Genomic DNA, 23,703 nt, shown 5'->3' on the forward strand with positions numbered 1-23,703 from the left:
AAGCCTGTGGAACTCCAAAATTTAAGAATATATGATAAATATTTGTCTGAGCACAGTTTGTAATTGCATGTTCGTTTTTAACTCAGCTAACCGTATTTAGCAACTACATTATCATGCGCATACCATGAAATTTTAGACAATTGCTTCAAACTTTTATTTTCTAAAAATTTTGGGCAAGTAGTTACAAATGTTTCGCCGTGATAACATTTCTACGCAGGCGTGGTATTCTTAACCATACGCTTTCGGCTTTTCTGCGATGGGAATTTCGCCAGGACGTTAAATGGATACATATAGCCTAATAGGCTTTTTACACCGTTGGCCCAAAAGCCAAGAATTCATAAAAGCTCACGTGTTACAGAGGAGTAAAAATATTGAACAAATTCGTGTATGATTTCATCATCCAAAACAATAAGCACGCTGATATCATCGCCTAAGTATCGTGAAAGCGGCCTTATTTTCCGCGTGCAGAGTTATCTGCAGGGTTGACTCGTCTGTAAAAAAGCAGGTACGCTTTAGCTGTCTTTATTTCTTCGTCTCCAATGGAAGAAACATTGGAGTCGTTGAAATTGTACCAGCGATCGTGAACCTGCACAGAAAACAGAGCAATTCAAATTGAACATAAGAAGAAGGAATTAAAATAAAGGCAAACAAGTTCCATAGCATGTCCACACTGATCAGCAATGAATCCTTACATTCACAACGGCTGTATAATGTCCAAAGTTCATACTTCCGCTATGGTTGGTTATGGCGAAAAGCTTATAAATATGGCCCTTCGTATCATTCTTGTTTCCAACGAATTTCGACAGGTCAAAGCCATCAATTGGGAAGTCAACAGGTGTCTTCACCTGATATGTACCTTTTTCATCATTGTGAAACCTTACTAGAAATACAATTAAAATCTCAGGTAACCTCCAGATATCTAGCTTTTGTATGGCCTCCCTAAATTCCTTGCACTCTGGACAATACCTGTATGAAAATAAAGGCGGAAAAAAAGCCACAGAATTAGAAAGGAAACTTAGAAAAGAATAACAGATTCGAGTTGCAAAATAATCAAAATCAAATGTGCATTGTCAAGAGTTTCCAATATCCCAAAGAATGAAGTGCGAATCACAAGCACAGATGGCCAATAAGAAAATTCCAAATATAAGAATGATTCCACTAACCAAGCCTCTTCAAGGGATAACACTTTTTTCTTGAACGTAGACTCCAACAACGTATACAGATTTATATCCTCGTCTGTAATCTTGTTCTCACCCTCCCTTTCCGCTATTGGTAAAATCCTAAGACACTCTGTTTCATATTTTTTCAGCTGTTCTTCGTTCCATTCCACTATAACTTGTAGTCTTTCACTTGAATCCAAAAATGGAATCGGCTCATCCTCTTTTAGTATTGTCTGTGTCTTGTTGCCATTTTCATCTGCTAAATATAGTACAAATGAGCTTTCCTCTTCTGTAGAGATACCAGTTTCATTAAACTCCATGTCTACATCACCATCCTCGTTTTTTTGAATTCGAGTTCTCAACATGGGAGCAAGCAAAGTACGGACAACTGCTTGCACATCAGCTCCTGTCTTAGTCCTCTCCCCTAAGCATGCTACTAGAGGTGCAAATTTGCTACTGAAATAACAGATGTGCGGGAACTTATGGTCAGCATAACATTAATAATCACGTTACAGAAATACAGTCACTAGACAATCAAATTATGACACCAGACATACACCCTAGGAAGAAAACACTGAAAAGTTAAAAGATCTCTCCATTTCACTGTTTCTTGGTGAAGCATGAAACAAAAAGTAACTGAAAAAATTCTCAACCACAAAAACCTCCCCCATGAATGATTGACAATATATATGCAATAAGCCACCACATTTACCAACCAAACTACCAACTTGCCGAGTTCATACAGGTAAACGAAACATTGTGAAACAGAGATTCTTTAGCAGATAATGTGTTCACCCTCACATATGAAACAAGCGGAGTAAACTATAACCCCAAAGAGTTAGTACTGAAATAAAATCCAGAGTCTTACATTTTCTCACTCTGAATCTGATGATGCAACACTATCAATGGCAATTTCTCTTGAACAACTGGAAGTCTATATGCTACCAGGACGACATTATCTGCACTATTGGAGAAGGGATTAGATGGCTTCTCCAGATACCGAACAATTTGATAGTTGGAAATCTGCAAACAATTTCAAAATTGGTTTAAACTTTTTAGAAAATCAACAAATTGTGTACCATCAAAAATATAGATCAAAAATAAGCTCTATCATAGATTGATAAACTAGTTGCTGTCTTTACCTCTGCAAGCAAAAGCTTCTCGTCAGCCCTTATGGAGCATAGAGAGCTTAGTGCATTAACTATGTCCTGGTATGTTCCGTCCTGATTCACAGTTACTGTATGTTGTGCAGGCCTTTCAATGCCATCACTGCTAAATACTGTAACTCTCGTTTTTAGAGTTTTGGGAAATGTAACTAGTAGATGCGTAAAGGGATCAAATTTCCTTTTAACTTTACGACAAGTAGTGCACAACAATGTTTCCCTATATTGTCCCTGCAAAAGACCGAATTCAACTTCCCACGAATACAACTTGGAAAACTCTAGTTTTGCTTAAAAGAATAGAAGGAACAACAACAACAACAAATGCCACATAGTAAACCACAGAAATAATCAGGGCAAGATCAGAAAGTAACTCCAAACAGATCCTGAATGATGGAATCTTCCCGTGCTTTATGGTATGCACGATATGTATCTGCTAATGTCTCATCTGAGCATTCATTGCCATCATCAATCTCCGTGAAAAGCTTGTTTTTCACGCGATTTAGATCTTCATGAAGTCCATCCAGCAATACAATTAGGAATTCCTGAACAGAACACAAAAAGGAAAAACGAAACTTAAATGCAAAACCAGAACAATCCTGAATATATAAATTTGCAGCAACAACTCAGAAACCATATCAATCCTAAATACATAATTTGTGACATGACAAATTTATGAAGCTAACCAACAAACCACCTATCTTAACACCAGGAAAAATTATTTTACTATTCGGGGAAACTCGCCAAAGGAAACTCACTAACTTGCAAATCATGTTAATGAAAGTGATGTGAGGCATGTTTTTTTAATATAAACAACTAAAACACCTTAGCTTAAGATTACAAACTGCTATTCTACTATCGGGGCAAGCGGACCAACTTAGCCTAAGATTGGAAACTACTATTATTGTTAGGGCAAGCTGACTAACTTGTGCATCCTCTTGATGATAACCTTCAAAGCTGGGTTTTAAAACACCAAATGTCTGTTTAAATGTATCTGGTGCACAGTCTAATCCAGGACTCCATGCTTTCCTCAATAACTCACCAAATACTGTTGCTAACTGGCCCTGCACAAGTATAACAGTGCAAAATAATGAATTTTCTAATGAAACATTGTAAAATACTGCTGAAAAATATATTAGGTTTAAATTTTAAGTAGGAAAAGAAAGAAATCTATAAAATCTATTTGCCGAAAGTCATGTAGTAATATTTCAGTTATATAAATTAAATGGTTAGTAAATGTTTATAGACATCAATCCATAATACCCATCAAAGCACTTAATCTGACTAAAATATCATAGAACTAATTAAACTATAAATAGACTTTGTTACAATGGCAATATTTCAGTTATATAAATTAAATGGTTAGTAAATGTTTATAGACATCAATCCATAATACCCATCAAAGCACTTAATCTAACTAAAATATCATAAAATTAATTAAATTATAAATAGACTTTGTTACAATGGCTTATCAATACCAATACCACATGCACAAAAAATCATAACTCATTTCATATAAGACTTGTTCGTATGACATTTTATAATTAATCAATTTTAATTAAAAGAGCAAAAAAGACATAACTACTTTGGAGATAATCTCAACAATTGATTTGTGTAATTACTACAAATATTCTAAAATATTCTATGGAAGTTAAATACCTACCATCCACCTAATAAATTATTGATAATTAAATTAAAATTTTGGATACCCTATTTCAAAATAGCCATATCTATTTACATAATTAATCACAACTAAATTTTTTTATAATGTTTCAAACAGAAAGCGGAAAGATGGCATCTCCTCATTTAAAATTTATAATGTTTCAAACAGAAAGCAGAAAGATGGCATCTCCTCATTTAAGCAACATACACAAATCACATCGGTAGCACGACATTTACATTAAATGCTTGTAACAGAGCTTACCCCTATTCTCCAAGGTCTAAACTTGAAAGCAAGTGATAATATTGAAACTATTAGTTGCAAGCACTTGTCCCAGAACCCAATCATACTAGTAATCACATTTTTATTAAAAGGTCACATCTTAAAGACATAGACCAAAGTTCTCAGCATAAACATGCAAATAAAAAAAAAAAAGAGTTTTTTGACAGGCCTCCAAAATCTCTCAGCAATGTGCTTGTTTTACAACCCTCCCAAAGGAATCTCTTGTTTTCTGTAGTTAAATACCTGGAATAGAGAAAGAAACATCATTTACAATATACATTCTGCCAGACAAGACAAGACCGTGAGACACCATACCAAACCTCAAACAGATCAATATCCCATGCAAAGTATATCATAGTTTTTCCCTGGAATCTCTGATTTATTACAAAGAAATCAAATATAGAAAAAGACCATTACTAAGAAACAAAATATCGATTTGTATTATGACTTCTTCAACGCCTAATTTACTATAACAAGATTAAAGAGAAATGGATTACATATAGTAGCATATTTGATAAAAATAACGTGATATTTGCGGAGGTAAGAGATCAGAAAAGTGACGAATGTAGGTAAAGCAAAGGGTTAAACATAATCAAAATGGAAACTTACCTTATGCCCAAGAGGATTATCATGATTTATCTGTTTTTGATAATCTCCACAAAAAAACTCGACTAGCTCAGGTATGTGGAGCACACATTGAAGAGCACTGTTCATATAACAAGTATTACCAAGATTCCGAAGTCCTTTTAATCCCACAGAATTACCCAATTCTGTGGGTGAACAACTTGATTTAACCTCGTGTGCATTTGTGTGTGCCCTTTGAGATTTTAATGGTAACCAAACTGGATCATCATTGTCTGCAGATATGCGTGCCCTTCGAGGTGTTGCCGGCAATATGGCAGTGTCATTTTCTTGCGCTACAGATGCATCTGACCTGCAACGTTTTCCTGTTTGCCACAAAGTTTACATTAGTATATTATTTTCTCACCAGTGGGGTGAAAGGTGACGTTTTATTACTGAATTTGGTATCAAACATTCTGGCACATTGGTTTTGCCACCTGAGTTCAGAATCTTACGACTGTTATAAGAAGACGTTCCATGAACTTCCACCAGAATCTGCAATTCAATATTAACAGAAATGTCAGAGAAACACACCTTCAAGAAGACAGGCCATTGCAAAATTTGTGTTAGTACGAAAACTCCTCTTGGAAAGGGAGACAAAAACCTAAAAATCCAACACTTCTCTGGACATGAAAAAAAATAATTGGTATAGGCATCCACCAATGAACAATTACAGAATCTGAAAATGCAAAGAGCAGGAAATCATGAATGATAATTACATTTTGGAGAACAAAGCCTGATATACTTCCAGGTGAGAAGAAAAGAAGAAAAAGCATAATATAATTCATGCAGACTTTTCTCGCAATTTATCAGAACTAAAATAATATCAATTCTTTCAAGGGCAGGTCAAGTAAAATTGCAGATTTTGGAACATTAATGTATTTCAAAAGATTAATTACCAGCACTGATTGCTTACTATTCCTTTTAGCATCCTAGAGGCTACAACGTTTGTCCTCACATCCGATTTTTCCTTTTCCCATCAATTATCATTCTCTCCTAGAGACCTTATTTGGCAGATTTTCAATCTAGAGGTATGTAACCATAAACACTTCTTACTTAAACAGGTCCTCTGTAACCAAAAGTAGCTTCTTTTTAACATAAAATTGCACGGTAAATAAAGCCATTTTAAATGCTACCATATGAATATCTCCATCTTCATTGCAATAATGAGTAAATGACCTTGTGACTCATGATATAGTTGAACATTGTGCATTAGAGGCATATACAGATTAAGGAGCACAGAAAGTGTGTTGTATCTGAAATCCAATCAAATAATGATCTTTCTTCCTACGGGAAAGAAATAGAAATAGATGAGCAAAGGAAGCTTATATTTTCATAAGTTTGACCTTATACTACTTTGGACACTATATAGAAACTCTAATTCCAGTTTGCATCTTGCTTTGACTTTAACCTCAGGAGTCAGGACTATCATCTCTTTCTTGCAATTCAAACTTCATGAATGCTATGTTTTTAATTGTAAGGTTGTCCCATGAGTAAACCCTGCTTCTTCCTTCCCCGAATACGTATGATAATTAACTCAGCTGGGAATGTTACATCTCATATTGTACAAGGTTTTGCATCGTGAGTTTTATCACATTGGTGGAGATTGGAAACTGATACCTTGTACCAGTGGACCGATTTGTGAGGATACATCATTGACCCATTTCTCTTTATGGCATCAGATTATTTGACAAAGGTCTTTTGGTCAGGGGAATCTCACTTCTCCTTGGTGGGCTGATTATGCTGGCTAGTTTGGTGGTCTTCTCACATCTGCTCGTATTGTTGATCACCCACTGGTTGCATTTTTTTATGGTTATGGAGCATGCTATCTCATTATGGTGTGGTTATCTTGGATGTGCTACATCATCTTCATAGATAATGGTTCTATCCCCAAAGGGGTTATAGAATGGGGCTAGGAGGTAGATGTTTCATGATGTTGTTGGAACTTCCTAGTGACTTTTGCATGGTGATGTTGTATTATCGGTGTCACTAAGAGGGTATGTTCTACATGGTCTTCTTGTGTTGGATATGTGGCAGGGACATACTTGATGTTTGGATGGGTTAGTATTTTCTACCATTCCCTTTCTTATGGTGTTGATGTGGTTGGCTGATGTGTTTTGTGGTAGTGCACTTTGCCTTGTTGTGATTTCTTTAGGTGATATGACTTATCAATGTAACATTTATTACCTAGGTAGAAATGTGTTTAATAATGAACCTTATTGATGTACTTTTTCTAAGTTGATTTAGAGAAAGGGGGTACTACATCTTTGATGATCAAACCTTCTCCTATGATTTGATGGGGTATTAATCATGTTATAGTCATTTAAAAATGCACTCTAGTTTGATCCTTATGTATTTATGTTGTCATGGTGAGGACTTTACTAGGGAGAACATCTTATTTGCATGGCACAACCACCCCCCAATTGGCACACATGTTCATGTTGATTTAATTGATTAGTGACTATTGGGAGGTTGGATTATGGTTTATTAGATCATTAACCTTTGTGCACACATGCCGAGGTTGTTTTAATGATTCAATGGTTAATTCAATCCATTTTATCCAAATTAAGGTCAATTGCTTGATTGTACTTCACTTGGCATTTGTTCACCCTTGGAAGTGTTTATTTGGAAGAGAATTAGGGTTTTGGATGTATCTCTCCTCTATTGGGCACAATTGCCAAAAAGTCTACATGGATTATTTTATCACTATTCAAGAGGTTGGCAGAGTGTTGCACGAAACGCAACAAAAATCAATCAGAGATCTTGGTCCAAATAATGTGGTTCAAGTGATCACAGATAATGTAGCAAATTGTAAGGCAACAGGAAAAGTTATTGAGTGCACTCATCCACACATCATCTTGGTCCGAATAATGTGGTTCAAGTGTTGTAAGGCAACAGGAAAAGTTACTGAGCGTACTCATCCACACATCATCTTGGTCTGAATAATGTGGTTCAAGTGATCACAGATAATGCAGCAAATTGTAAGGCAACAGGAAAAGTTACTGAGCATACTCATCCACACATCTTTTGGTCTGGGTGCTTGGTGCACACATTGAACCTTTTGATGCATGAAGCATAAAGAATGTGGGTGGATTAATGAGCTTTACAAGAAAGGGAAGCAAGTCATTAAAGGGAAGCAAGTCATTAAATTTATCACAGGGCATACAAGGGTAAAATACTTCTATGGCACTTACTCCAAGTTGAAGTTTCTTAAACTTGCAAAAACAAGATTTGCAAGTTATTATCTCACCTTTAGGCGGCTAGTGAAGGTGAGACAAGCTTTAACTAATATGGTGACCTCTTAATCATGGGAGGAAATTAACATTGATAGAGATGGTGCTAATGTATCCAAGGACACTATTCTTGACATGTTCTTTTGGTTACAGGTTAAATATGTTTTGCAAATCACCAAACAAATTTATTACATGATCAAGTTTGCAGATTCAGATCGGCCAATAATTAGGGAGGTGTATGAGCAAATGGATAGCATGTTGGGGTAAATTACATTGTTGAGCCTAGAGATATCACCATGTACAATTATATTCGTGCATAGGTGGAAAATCGATGGTAAATGCTAAATGTTCCATTGCATGCATTAGCATATGTTTTGACACCTAAATACTATAATCCATCATGGCTTTCAACACCAGAACCTGGGGAGGAGAGCAAGAGAAAACCACATCTAGATCCAAAGGTTCTAGAAAAATATATGATTGCATTGGGTAAATTAGTCCCTGATGAAGAGGAGGCTCCCATGGTACGAAAACAGTTGAGCAACTATACACTTAGCATTGGTCCATTTGGGAGCATGCATGCAATTAGAGATCGAGATTTTTTATTCTCTTGAGTGGTGGAACATGCATGAAGGTGCTACTCCACTTCTATAGACTTTGGCATTGTGGGTGCTATCACAGGTGGTAAACACTTCTTCTGCAGAGAGGTGTTGGAGCTCTTATTCTTTCATCCACAGTGTTAAAAGGAACAGGTTGAGTTTAGACCGAGCAAAGAGCTTGGTTTATGTTCATTACAACTTGCGATTCTTGTACCATTACTGTGATGATGCAAAGACTAATAAATACCTTAAGGTTTGGGATAGGAATCCAGAGGAGCCCAATTTCGAGCATGGAGTGTTGCGATTAGAGAAATTAGAGGATGCTCTTATCCAGGTATGTCCATTGTGGTCGAATTTCAAAATTTAGTCAATAAGTGGTATGTCCATTGAATTCAAATGTGTCAATTTTGCTTATAAAGCATTTCTATAATTCTTGTTTTTAAATTTTTTTGTTAACTAGTGGCTTTTTTTGGTATGAATTTTTTAAGCGATTCCAGGATGATGATGATCGAGTTGAGATGCCACCCCCATCTGGTCCCTTGGTTCCCAGGTTCCATGGTTCAACACCAACAGCAGGGGCTTCGTCTTCATCAGTTTCATTCCCACAACTTCAATAGGAACCATCTTCTTCATTGCCAGCACATGGAGGCCCACCGCCATGTACTCTTTGTGGTGGAAGGAGGAGAGATTAGTATATATATTCACAATTAACTACTTTTGTCATAGATTAATTATTAGACTTGTAGGCTTGTTGTGAATTTGAACCTTTTTGTCTTGGCAGTGGCCAAGTGGCCTATTTTGCAAACATTATTATTTGAATTTTGGACATGAATAATGTTGATAGTTGCTCACTTGCTAGATAATATGCTTTATGTTTTATGTTTTATAATATGCTTAAAAATTTGATGTATGTTTGTAATTGCTAGAATATAGATGGTTGATGCTCGAATAATTAATCATTGATGTACAATGGAATCATGGATGCCATATCTATCTTGATTTATGTAAAAATAAGCATCTTTTCATGTCTTCTACAACTAATTTGGTATTTGGGATGTTTGTTTTGAATATAAATGAAATATCTATATATATATATATATATATATATATATATATATATATATATATATATATATATATATATATATATATATATAGTAGACGCTTTCGATTCCTAGATTTTGGAAAATGACGCTTCCACATCCCCGCTTCCAAAAAAATCCCTGTTTCATCCCCGCTTCGTGCAACGTTGGGTTGGCATACTTCTCGAGGGACAACCTCTCATATGGAGATTAATTTATTGATTTGGATGTTTGAGATAATTACATGTAACGATTTTCTAGGGTACACCTCTCATCATTATTGCATAAATATTTCAACTACATTTAGCATCTCTATTGGAGAGTGATATCACTTTTGACTTAGCACATCTATTATTTTATTGGAGATGATTATGGAACAATTTTATTGGGAGGGTGTTACCATTGAAGGGCCACACATGTGGTTTTTTGCATGCTCTTACTTTTTCTCTCTATATTAAGAACATTATCTTGGACGGTGCATTTGTAGAGAGATATTCCACTTGCTCTTTTGGTTTTGACCAATCCATTTCTTGTGAAGCACTCCATCTATTTGGCACTTTGAACATTTATTTGTGGAGTTGGTTTCCTATCACGTGTTCATAGAAAATTAACTATTTTGCTGGAAGTAATGAATAACAACATGAACATCACCATTCACAAAATAAAGATTGCAATTGGAAAAGGGGAGAAACCAATTACACAATGAACACAAGTATTTTTGGACAAATGTCCAATGGAAAAACCCCAATGTGGGGAAACCAATTTGCAGATTTGGGGGTTTATTTTATTATCTTCAGCAAAAACTGCTATTGTGAAATTACAACTTCTTTCCTAACACTGGCAATGCTTCGACAACAGTTTATCTTCACTTCTGAACAAATCCAACTAGAAAACTTCATTTTCTCCATCTGCAGATCAACTTGGCCCTTTCTCAAAATTCACACCACCTTCTAGAACTTGCACTGGCAGCCTCCAACAATTTGCATTGACAATCTAGCAATGTCTAGAAATTTGCACTACCCTTTGTGGAAATTCGCATTACTATTGGAAACTCAATTTTCCCTTCGCATTGCCACTAGAAATTCGCACTAGTAAATTGGGAAATTCAAACGGGAAAAATCGGCCTCCCGCAAAAATGATTCGGCCTCCTTTTGTCACTCAGAAACTAGAAACATTTGTGAAGAATAAACCCTGGAAAATTTCTTCCCAATCACTATTGTTGAAACACTCTTGGTGTCTCTTTGAAAAATCACACACTCGATGTGTCTCCAAAGTTTCCCATCGATCTCTCTTTATAATCTTTCATTTACAAATGAATGGCCACAATTAGAAGTTCATTTGATCCAATTGATGGATAAAATCATCTTAGAAACTTTCTACAAGCTTCTAGAGGTAAATCGATCTTATCCTAACTAATGTCAATTAATTATCCACTTTCCCTAAGTTTAGACTTAGGAAATATTTAAAAACTGCTAATTGACATAATTAAGGAATCTTCCTTAGAGTCAATTAATTATTCACTTTCCCTAAGTTTAGACATAGAAAATATTTAAAAAATCACTAATTGACATAATTAATATATTTTCCTTAATTAAAACTTCTGCGAGAAGCTCCTCCTCTCCGAAAGGTTCAATGAACAGGACAATCGGAAGGAAGGCCAAACAAAAGAGAAGTTTAGGATGGACAGTCTCTAGTCTAACCGATGGATGATGGATAATTAAGCAATAGATGATAGTCGGGACTACCCTAATGAAGGAGGCCCTAATGAAGGAGGAAAATTTACATGGGCTTGGAGATGATTAAATCCTATGTTCCTAGCCTCAATGACACCTCTCAAGGCTAGAACACTTGTTTAAGCTACAATATTTAACACTCCCACTTAGCAAGGAAGGTGTTCTCCACAACACCCAACTTATCTCTGAAGAAAACAATTGTTGATCTGTAAGAACATATTGTAGTCAAATAGATCCACGCTATACACAATTCCTAATGAAATGGTATATGATGTCAATATGTTTCGACTTAACATGAAATATTGGATTTTTAAATAGCTTGACGCAATTCTGATTATTACAATGGATAATGGTCGACTCCATCTTCTGACCAAACAGTGTCACTATCAACTTCCAAAGCCATATAGCCTCACATGTAGTCATGCTCACTGCCTGTAGAGCTTAACGAGACCAACTTCTGCTTCATGTTGTACCAAGAGACAACCACTAATCCAATACTAAAGCAACACCCTGAAGTGCTTTCCCTGTCTACTCCATTACCTACCCAATCTGCATCAGTATATCCTATCAAATTGACACCATCTCCTTGAGTATATCTCAACCTATACTCAATTATACCTCATATATATGACAAAACATGCTTTCTAGTTGTCTAATGCACTCTCTTTGGTTCCACCATGAAATAACTAAGAGTGTTGACCGCAAAGCAAATGTCTGACCTTGTGTTAACCAAATACATGAGAGAGCCAATAACCCATCTATATAAGGTGGGGTCCACTGCCTCCTACTTTGACACATCATTCTTCTTCCAATTGGTTATCATAGGTGCAGACGTGGGTCTACACTGTAACATTCTGAATTTCTTCAAGATCTCCATAGCATATCTCCCTTGACCAAGGAAGACCTCCTCATCTATGTACTTTGAAAATTTGGACCCAAATTTCCACTACACCAATTGATTAAGTATCTTCTATTTGCTAAATTACTGAACAAATTATTTACTATATCCTACAGAAAATACCAAAACTAATACATGCCTTCACCAATTAAATTAAATGCGGAAACAAGAAATTGAGCAAGAAAAAATACACAACACATGACACCGTTATTTTTGGACAAATGTCCTCGGAAAATCCCAATGCTAGAAAACCAGTGTAGCATTTGAGGGTTTGTATTATGAAGGAGTATTTTTCTGAATACAATATTTGGATGCCTTTCTGTCTATCTAATACAGAGAATCCGACTGGCAAAAGATTATTGAGAAATACCTCACACTATCACTAGTGATCCGACACTGATCCAGACCCTAGATGGTTGGCCCCATGCTGGATCTACGCAGCTACTGCATCAGCCTACACAGTTCTGTGTCAACCTCTCTAGGGATCTGCGTCACCTCTTCCTGGATCTCCTATTTTCTAGAGCTTCATTCCTCTATCTCTCCAATCTCACACATCGACTTTTGGCTCTCGAACTCGACTTCTCAGCTGAATTTCAGACTCCCTTTGAAGCTCTGCGCTGCCTATGTGTGGGCCTACGCTGCCTATGTGTGGGCCTACACTGCCCAACATGGCCTCTACGCTGCCTCTTCTGGATCTCTCTCTGCCTCCTCTGTGATGTATTCCTGGATCAAGAAAACTCTCCAACCAGAACTATCCCTGCTCCTCACTGCAAGAAATCACTTTGATCTTCTCTCTAGCAATTGTTGTGTTGTCCTCTCTAAGAAATTCGATATCTTGATCTCTCTCCGATGTGTTTTCCAAATGCCCATCAAAGTCCTTATAATACTCTAGTTGAGTAATCAACGGCCCATATTATATTCTAATCAATGGCTCATATCATTTGGACTCGATCTTTGTATTCTTCTAAAAGTTTCACCCCCAGTTTGATTAATACCTTTTAATTATTTTAATTTCCTAAGTTTAGACTTAGGCACCCATTAAAAATAATTAACTATTTTAATCAAATTGTCTCCGGGTGGAATTTCTCAAAACGATTTCTAAGTATTATGGAATACATGTGTCGTAGCCTCCCTGCAAATTTTGAGGCTTAGAGCACATCTGATGCTACCAGAAACCAACACTCCCTCTTAGCATGGAATGCGTTCTAGTAATGCAACCAATTGAAGCATCAACCTTCTCTGTAACATCTCCCTCTGGGCTGCTGATGTCTGACATCACTGCCCACCAACTACTGCACAAATGTTGCATCTATACTGCTACTAACCTGCCACTGCCAACACTGCATCCGTACTGAAGTTCTGCATTTGTGCTGCTGCTGGCACTGCCACTGCCAACACTGCAACCTTCTCCAACTATTGTTGCTACTAAATCAACAATGAAAATGTATCCAAAATCAGAGCAACATGATGCATTTGTTGTTGGAGTTTTGACTACTGCTAGTCTCTGCGCTGACCCTCTAAAGCCTTTGCGCTACTGTTGACTCTATACTATGCCAACTATATTGCTGCCAACTCTACTCAGTCTCTGCCGCTCCTAGCCACTGCATCTGTCACTTCGACACTCCTTTGCATCAACTGATCCTGGTCGATCCTGCTACCTCTAATATGGGCTCCTGTAGCTAGGTATTGATCCGAGAGGTGGACTCCTCAAGGATCCTACCCATTTGTAGTTCTTTCAAACTACAATACTAGATCACCCCACCTCTCCCCTAGAGGTATCAAGGAAACCATGGAAAACTCCTTCTCCTCGATCTTTGCGGATACAGCCTTTGAATCATGCTTCTCTTCTTTGTCCTTCTTCTTGAGAGGACACTGTGTAGCGTAATGACCAAATTCACCACACCGGAAGCACTTGATCTTTGAAACATCTTTCTTATTCTTCCGCTGCTCCTACTGCCCCTTCGATGCAAGGGGTGCATTCTCTTCCTCCTCCTTGGGCTTCGTCCTACTATTGTTACTGCCATCAAGTTTGCACTTGACTAAGCCTCTCCTCATCTCTTCCTGCTGAAGACCAGCCCACAACCCTTCCCAATCTGGCAATCTCTCTCTGCCCAAGATACTTTGGACAAACACTTTCCATTCTTCTGAGATTGAATGCAGGGCCAGCATCACCATCTCAATAGGTTGAGGTGTTGACCCCACAGCTGCCAACGAGTCTTAGATTTCCTGAAGCTTCGTTAAGAATGGATCAATGTATTCCCCCTTCTGCATTTGCATGGATCTCATCTTCTGCTCCAAGTACATCTTCTGCTGCTCGAAAGATCCTTCATATAGCATAGCCAATGCTTCCCACATATGTTGGACAGTGTCCTTTCCGGCAATGTGACACACTATGTGATCTCTCACTCCATCGAGGATCAATCGCTTGGCCTTTTCCATCTCAGCATTGTACTTCTTAAACGGATATGGACCTGCAGGCACACCTACCACACTGTCGACATAGGTTTTGAGATCGTGCTCATCCAGAAGACATGAGATCCTTGCCTTCCAGATCACATAGTTGGATGCACCATCCAATCAATCCTGATCTCTTAACCCACTAGTTTCCATCTCTGCCAACAAAAATGTCGAACTACCTCCTCTCTCCTCTGCGCAGCACTAGGATAGGTTATGCACTCCCTATAAGAGTTAGTAGATCTTCTCCTCTTTGTTGTTTCTCAACAATAGAGAAAATGAATTCCCTGGCTAAGAATTCTCGGAGGAAGAAATTCCCTCAACGGTGTCTCCTTCTTCCTTCTGATGTTTTTTTTCCCCAGCCACTACTGCAGAAAACTGCACTGCGTTGATGCTTTTGCATTGCTCTCTCTAACACTGGCAAACTTCGATCTAGAAATCTTTCTCTCTGTCGATTCACTCAGAGAGAGATTTACCACGAAAATTTTTCCCTCCTGGCCTGGACTGTGCAATCCCTCTGGGGATTCAATTTGCTGCCTATGCAGCACTTTGACTTCCCTCCTCCTCTTCAGCGCGCTCTTCCAACTCTACTCTCTTACTTCACCTACCCTCTGATACCATGTGAAAATTTGGAAGGCCCAAATTTCTACTACAACAACTAATTAAGTATCTTCTATTTGTTAAATTATTGAACAAATTATTCACTGTATCCTACAGAAAATACCAAAACTAATACACTACAACCTTCACCAATTAAATTAAATGTGGAAACAAGAAACTGAGCAAGAAAGAAATATACAACACATGACAACGTTATTTTTGGAAAAATGTCCCCAAAAAAACCCAATGCGGGAAAACCGGTGCAGAAGCTGAGGATTTGTATTATTAAGCAGTAGTTTTCTTAATACAATCTTTGGATGCCTTGTTGGTTATCCAATACAGAGTATCTAACTGGCAGAATATTAATGAGAAATACCTCACACTATCATTGGCGATCTAACACTGATCTAGCCCCTGGATGGTTGGCCCCACGCTGGCTTTGCGTAGCTACCGTGTCAACCTCTCTAGGGATCTACATCACCTCATCTCGAATCTCCTATTGTCTGGAGCATCATTCTTCTATCCAGTCTCACACACCAGCTTCTGGCTCTGGAACTCGACTTCTCAACTGAATTTTAGATTCCCTCTGAAGCTCTACGTTGCCTCTGCGTGGGCCTACGCTGTCGAGCGTGGCCTCTGTGTTGCCTTTTCTGAATCTCTCTCTGCCTCCTCTGTGATGTATTCCCAGATCAAGAAAACTCTTCAACTGGAACTATCCCTGCCATTCACTGCAAGAAATCACTTCTATCTTCTCTCTAGCAACTGTAGTGTTACCCTCTCTAAGAAATTTGATCTCTTGATCTCTCTCCAATGTGTTTTCCAAATGCCCATCGAAGTCCTTATAATCCTTCAGTTGAGTAATCAATGACCAAAATTAGATTCTAATCAATGGTTTAGATCATTTGGACTCGATATTCGTCTTCTTCTAGAATTTTCACCCTCAGTTTGATTAATACCCTTTAATAATTTTAATTTTCTAAGTTTAGACTTAGGCACCCACTAAAAATAATTAACTATTTTAATAAAATTGTCTTCGGGTGGAATTTCCCAAAAATATTTGTGGGCATTGTGGAATACATGTGTCCTAGCCTCCCTACAAATTTTGAGGCTTAGATCATATCTGATGCTACCATACATCAACATCTACCACACGTCCTAGAAAATAGTGCATCAACCCCAAGTCCTTCATATCGAACTTGCTAAGTCCCTCTTGCAATGTTTCTATGAGAACAAGTGACCAATCAAAAATAGATCATCCACATACAAAATGAGAATGATTGGTTCACCCCCAACCTAAGTTGCACGAGCCGAAACATTTTGGAGTTCACGAAACAAGTAAATTTAAAAATGTCACCTCCCAAAAATGGAAATGTCGGTTGAAATATCATATATATATATATATATATATATATATATATATATATATATATATATATATATATACATATATATATAATGAAATTTATAAATATGCGAATAACACATTATCTTGCAGGAAATGAGGGAATAAGACCCATAGATGACAATTTAGAAGGAAAACCAAGTCTATATCAACTCTTGTAGAGGATTACATGATAGACAAGTTTTGGTCGCGTTTCAGAGTTTCGAGTATGGCTACGACCCAAAACGTCAGGTTCCTAGAAGTTTCTTGCAACATAGCCTCCAACCATAAGATAGTAGAGCTTTGAATCTACCTCACTCTTCATGAAGCCCATTTGTTGCAAGTAGCTACCAATATGACCATACCATGCCCTAGGAGCTTACTTTAGTCCGTATAGCACCCTCTTTAACCTGCATACATGGGTTTCCCTCCCATGTGTCTCAAAACCATCTAGTTGTTCAATGTACACTTCCTCTTGTATGACTCCATTCAAGAACATCATCTTGACATGCATCTGATGGATCTGCCATCCCATATGTGTTGCAAGTGAGATCACCACCCTGATGGAAGTACACCTAGCCACAGCAGAAAATGTCTTCTCATAATCTATTCCTTCTTTATGGGAGAACCCCTTGGCCACAAACCTTGCCTTGAACTCTTTTATGCTTCCATATATAGCGTGCTTGATCTTATATAACTAGCAAGAACCAACCACTGCCCTATTCAAAAATATATGCACTACCTCCCAAACATTGTTCAGCATTATCGAGTTGTACTCCTCCACCACAACATCCTACCACACCTAATGTTGTGCAGCTTCTTGATAACTAGATGGTTCACTATCAATGAGCTCACTCATCAACGCCTTATACTTTGAATATATCTCTAGTGGTCTCCTGTCCCTGGTGCTCGATCTAGCAGCTCCCATAAACTCTTGCGCATCTCTCAACGTATGAAGCACCTCGTGATTTCTTCTCCCACTTATGGTGGGTGCTGCTACTCCATATGCTATGAACTCTCCTCTCCACCTGTACCTGTACCTGTACTAGTCACTATACTGGTACTCTTGCAATAAGCCTGAGATTCCCATTCAACCCTTGGAGCTTTTGTTGTATCAATTACTAGCAACTCACGAGATCCCTTAAAGGCTTTCTCCTCCTTGGAACTTTATATCCCGTCTCACGATGATCTTCCTACTCCCTAGAATATAGATCTTGTATGCCTTGGACATTTCGTTGTACCCAACGAAATATCCCTTCTCTGCAATTGCATTTAGCTTGGTGCGCTTTAAATATGGAACGTCACAATATGCGATACAAGTGTTGACTTTTGGCTTCTTCCCTATAAATGCCTCCTCAAGTGTCATCTTCCCCAACACCTTGTACAAGACCCTATTCTAAATGTAAATTGTTGTGCTACATGCCTCTACCTAAAGATACTTAGGCATATCGTGAACATATAGCATGGCCCTCGCTACTCTAATTATTGTTTTGTTATTTCTTTCTGCAACCCCATTCTACTGCAAATTTTACAAAGTTGTTCACTCTCGATGCCCTCCTTCGTGCAAAAATCCTTGAAGGATTTCTCAATGTACTTGCCCCCATTATCTATCTGAAGAACCTTAATCTTCTTCCCTGTCGAGTTCTCTACAAGAGCATTAAACTCTTGAAAGTGATTGAAGACCTCATCTCTAGTCTTCAAGAAGCAAATCCAAGTCTTCCTGGAGAATTCATAAATGAAGGTCGAAAAATACTCATAACCTCTAGGAGACTGTGAAAAATGGACCACAAATATCAGAATGTATCAAGTCTATAACACCCTTGCTTCTATTGTCACTCCTTGGAAATGTTGCCTTTGATAACTTCCCAAGTATGCACCCTTTGCACACGTCACCATGTTCCACACTCTCCTCTAGAACACTTGTCACGGTCTCTTCAAGCAACTTAAGTGCTCCCTGATGGATATGACCCTTCCTCCTATGCCATAGCTCTCCCATATCTCTGTTACTGCTCCTGTTAACTAGTGTCTTTAGAGCATCCATTTGCAACCTATACAACTTGTTGCTTCTCACCCTAATCTCCTTTACTGACTTCCAATCCTAGTGTTTTATGTCCACCTTATGTCCTCAAAAGTATACGTCATACCCCTTATCCTTAAGAGCAGAAATAGAAATCAAGTTCATTCGAAAACCTGGCACATGCAACACATTTGTAACTTAGACATTCTTGTCAGACTCTTGACATGTAACAATCCCTCTCCCAACTGGAGTACACTTGGACTTGTTTCCCATTTGAATATAGAAGCCTATCTCCTTTGATTTTTAGCTACATAAATACTATCTAACCCCTGTCATATGACATGATGCCCCACTATCAATATACGAAACTCCTGTAGTGGTCAAGATAGATAAGCAAGCTATGAGAGAAAACTCATATTCTAGTCTTGAAGACAGTTCATCAATATCCGTTGAAGTTGTTGTCTATTGTTGCTTCTTCTTATCACCCTTCTTATTCGAACATTTACAAACATAGTGTTCATGTTAACCGAATCCAATACACTTGATTTTACTCGAGTCTTTATTTTTCTTCTCTCCCTTGGAGTTAGGCCCTTTGCTTGAGCCCTTCTTGGCTTTTCCCTTTCCAACAAGAGCAACATTTCATCACCCTCAAGCTTCTGGATTTTACTGCTACTACCATTGACAAGGCTCAACCTAAGCTCTTCCTAAGTGAAATCGCTCTACAAATGATCCTAGTCAGGTAGGTCTTTTCATCCATTGATTACTTGGACAAACACATCCCATTGCTTTCAGAACCCATTTAGAGCAGTTCTCACAAGGTCATCATCATCTATCTTTTCTTTGACAACTGCTAACGTGCCTTTGAAAATTCTGATCCTGGTGAGATACCTGACTACGCCTTCTCCCTTGTTCTAGTTTTTCTAGGCTTCTCTCTAAGGATCAACTTCCTATTTACAGTATCGTTCTAGAATATCATCAAAATGGTATCCCACATCTTATTGCATGTATCCAATTCTGCAATATGGGGTACAATATGATCTTTGTGTTGAATAAGCTAAAGGGCAGTAGTTAGGATGATTTTGCTTTTCTTTATAACTACTTGTGATGTATTTTTACTTTAATATCTTTTTCAATTATTATTATGTTTGTATCATCAAACAACTACCAAAACAAGAAGAGCAATAGTACACAAGAATAGAGAATGTAGGCTGCAAGCTAGGGCCAAAACCTCTCCACTTGAGAGGAAAACTGACAATTCTCTTTTCTTCTTATAGATTCTTCAATGAATTCCAAGACCTCTAAACAAAGAAAAATACCCCCCAAAACCAAGTCCAACCCTTCTGGAGGATGTGCTTCCTTTATCCAAGTCAAACCCAATCAAATCTCTTCCAGTAGCACAACTTCAACCCCTAGCTTCAAAATTTTCAACCCCTAGCTTCAAAATTTTAGCCTCTACTACAGAACTGAAATTTTCGACCCCCAACAATTGTTGTTGCTTCCACATGTGTGAGCGAAATTAGCCTTCCAAGGGATCCCAACAACTTCACTTGCCTTGCTTCCTTGTCTAGGGCTAGAAGATGACCTATTGGGTCCTTCTAGCAACTTTGATTCTCTTCTAGTAGATAGAGAATTTTGACCTTGAAGTAGCAAACCCTACCTTCCTTTTTCGCATGTGTAAGAGAGAATAAGCCGAGAAACAAATCTTCTTCATTCCCTTCCTTCTTCGCTACCTTCTTTGGCTTCCTTTTTTGCTTGAATGAATGAGTGATGAATGTGTTCCAAGGAGGTCGAGTTCCTTCATTTATATAGGCTTCTTAAGGTGGGCGTGGCTCCTCAAAATAGGTCAACTTCCCAGCTACTAGGTTGGCTTTCTCTTGAAGGGTATTTTGACACTTTTAATGACAAATAATTTTCTTTACAAGTTACAATATACCTTGTTGACCACTCTCTGTCAATGTAGCAGTACACCCATTTTTTCACGAAAGGGATCCATCATGTTCGAGTGTCCGTGCCATTCAAACTTCATCATCAGTCGACAATTTTATGAATATATCAGCTCATTTTGCATATGTAAAATGTAAATAATCTCAGTATGATTGCGTCTATATGTAACAGCCTAGGTAAACTTATGGTTTTGGTGACGATCTCCATTCTAGGAGGTTTTTTGTCTGATTGATTTATCTGTCTCTAGATACAAATGATCGACAAAGCTTTTCCCTCCACTCTTACCCCAAAGCTAGAGTGGATTTTGTCGCTAAGATCTTCGGCGACGCCTAGTGTTTTAGATCGTGTTTATGTAAAAGTGATTAGCTAATTGGCTAGATTATTTTATTATAAGTCACTTAGTCTACTGGATTATATTTTGTGTCGCAGAAATGGGTATCGAACAGGTTTTCCTCCTCATGTATTAAAACGTAAAATTTTGATGTAAAAAATATTTAGTGCATGGTCCCTCATAATTAGACACCATGGCTAAGTATTAGAGGGTTGGAAAAATAATTAATCCCCTCATAAGTCAATTAATTAAAATTTTCTAGCCAATTAAATTAAAAAATGCAGAGCCATAAATTTAATTAATTTTATGTCCTAAGTAAATTTAAATTCTTCAAAGACAAAATTCGTGGGTCTTAAAATCTTAAAAAATAAAATTAGAAGTCCCGGGCCAAGGGAATATTGAAAATTTTAAGAAATCTTGGACCCATTGGTAGTTAAGTCAAAATCAATTTTTTGAAGTAATTAACTCAAAATTATTATTTTTGAGTTATATAAAAAGGAATTAAATGAAAAATTCGAAAGAGGCAGCCTAGGGCTGTAGGATAGGTGGAGAGGTTTGAAACTTAGGGAGATAAGGAGCTGGAGCGGATTAGGAGAGACAAAGGTGTAGGGAAGCAAGGAAAGGTTTGCCACAGGTAAGGCTTGAGGAAATAAGGCCTGCGACCTTAGGAAAAGGCTACAGCCTGTTAGGAAAAGTAAAGATAAGGGATGAAAAGTCCAATAGGGAGGAGAAGAAAGGAGGGAGGAGAGGAAGAAAAGGGAAGGAAGGGATGAAGAAAAAGGAGGAAAAAGGTAAGGGAAGAGGGACGTAGGTCGTAAGGCCTAGAAGAAGGAGGACGAAGCCAAGTAGGGTTGCCCCTAGGGCCTAAAACCCTAAAATTTCACCTCTTTTACCTTTCGAATTTTTTTTAATTTTTTATGGGGATCTTCAATGAAAATTTCCAGATGATCCTTCCTTGGAAAAATCACTGAAGGCCAGATATTTCCTTGCGGGGTCTAGATCTGGCTTCAAATCCTTTTCTTATTTCAGATCTACACTTGTAAAACAAAAACCAAAAACACCCAAATCCAATATATACAAAAACTAAACAAAACCCCAAAAACCCAAGTTAGAAAATCTTCAGATCTATACAAAATATCGACAAATCTATGCACAAGAGTTGTGGATTTGTCATATCTGAGGAGTATGAGTCCAACTCCACTCCTAGATATGAAGATGTAAGGCTCTTACTAGCCATATCTATCAAACTTTCTACAAAATATTTAAAAGATTTTGGTTTTTTAGAGAGGTACTAGCCCAAAAAATTTATGCATAAAAAATTATCTTTTAGATAAATCTTGAAGTTAGTATGAGGTAGGCTCTTCAGAAAATATATGCTGAGAGTTGGCTAGTCCAACTGAGGACTATCTCCAAATGCTCAATGAAAACCTTAGAGATCTTCTGCAAACACTAGATCAATTATTAAACCAAGTAGAGAATTAAAACAACAATAAAATTATGAAGAAATAGAGATACTTGCTAATTCAGTCAAAATTAAAAATGTTACACTAGATTCAACAAACTGAATAAGATACCTGTATTCAGATTATTCTAAGAGAGCTATTGATTTGTGATTTTCAAATAATATTTGCAGAAATTAAAACGATGTTATCATAGATTTATGAAGAGGAAAACCACTGTAAGTTGAAACCCTAAAGACTTTTGTATTAATTCCAAACAATATACAAGAGAGCTTAAGGCTTAGTACATGATTCAAAGATCGGATGAAAAATAGATTAACACTGACCTCTAATTTATGGATAAGTTCTCCAATGACTAGTTCGCTTGATCCCTGTCAAAGTAATCTCAACCGTTGAAAAAGACTTGATTATCTTTTAATCTGTTTGTTGAAATTATTTATTTTTTGATGATGACTAGCCTGTTATCCTATTTCCCTAGCCGCTAGCCTACGTTGCTCCTAAACTTGCTACGCAACCCTTTCCTAAGGCTGCTAACCCATAATGCAGCCCCTAAAAGACTTGCTTACCCTTATTCCTCTGCGCTTAAATGCTCTCTATACCTTGCTACCTATCTGTTTCCCTATTTCCTTAAGGCTGCAAGCCTATCAGCCCTATGCAGCCTCTTCTTTTGCTCCCTAACCCTCTGCCCTCACCTACAACAATCTTTATCCTTGTTAGCCCTCTTTCATTCTGCGGCTACAATAGCCTTCTCCTAGCCACCCTTCATTGTCTTCTGTTGCCTCATCTCCACCAAAGAAGTAATAAAAATTGCAGTCTTACCTTCCGATTTGTTGATGATATGGAGTATTTGAGGACTATTTCTGGAAGAAATATGAAAGGCACTCATTGATTTTCTTATGATTTGAGAAGTAAATTATGTATATAAACTTGACCTCAAGCTATTAAAGTTTTGATATCATTCTTCAAAGGTCTAATTTACATTTATGTACAGTGACAAATCTCTCATCCGGGCAAAGTATCATTACAATAAAAGGGCAAGCACTATTGGTTGTTGTCACCCTTAATTGATATATATTCTATTACATTAT

General features: G+C 37.5%; 1 protein-coding gene across 1 annotated transcript in view; it reads right to left on the reverse strand.

Annotated features, from left to right (window-relative positions):
* Positions 1 to 451: 451 nt before the first annotated feature.
* LOC149221310 (ubiquitin carboxyl-terminal hydrolase 9-like) overlaps positions 452 to 23,703 on the reverse strand; it is a 32,295-nt gene continuing 9,043 nt past the window's right edge. Inside the window, exons 2-11 of the mRNA XM_089387357.1 lie at positions 5,321 to 5,378; positions 4,872 to 5,209; positions 4,583 to 4,636; positions 3,247 to 3,384; positions 2,695 to 2,865; positions 2,303 to 2,554; positions 2,029 to 2,183; positions 1,164 to 1,616; positions 693 to 966; positions 452 to 586 (exon numbers count right to left, since the gene is read on the reverse strand). Coding sequence (XP_089243483.1) covers positions 452 to 586; positions 693 to 966; positions 1,164 to 1,616; positions 2,029 to 2,183; positions 2,303 to 2,554; positions 2,695 to 2,865; positions 3,247 to 3,384; positions 4,583 to 4,636; positions 4,872 to 5,209; positions 5,321 to 5,378 — 2,028 coding nt within the window. The remainder of the gene's footprint in view (positions 587 to 692; positions 967 to 1,163; positions 1,617 to 2,028; positions 2,184 to 2,302; positions 2,555 to 2,694; positions 2,866 to 3,246; positions 3,385 to 4,582; positions 4,637 to 4,871; positions 5,210 to 5,320; positions 5,379 to 23,703) is intronic.

This window comes from Pinus tabuliformis, chromosome Q (genome assembly GCF_031772625.1).
Source record: "Pinus tabuliformis cultivar Carrire ecotype Pingquan chromosome Q, CPIR1, whole genome shotgun sequence".
Classification (NCBI taxonomy): Eukaryota; Viridiplantae; Streptophyta; class Pinopsida; order Pinales; family Pinaceae; genus Pinus; species Pinus tabuliformis.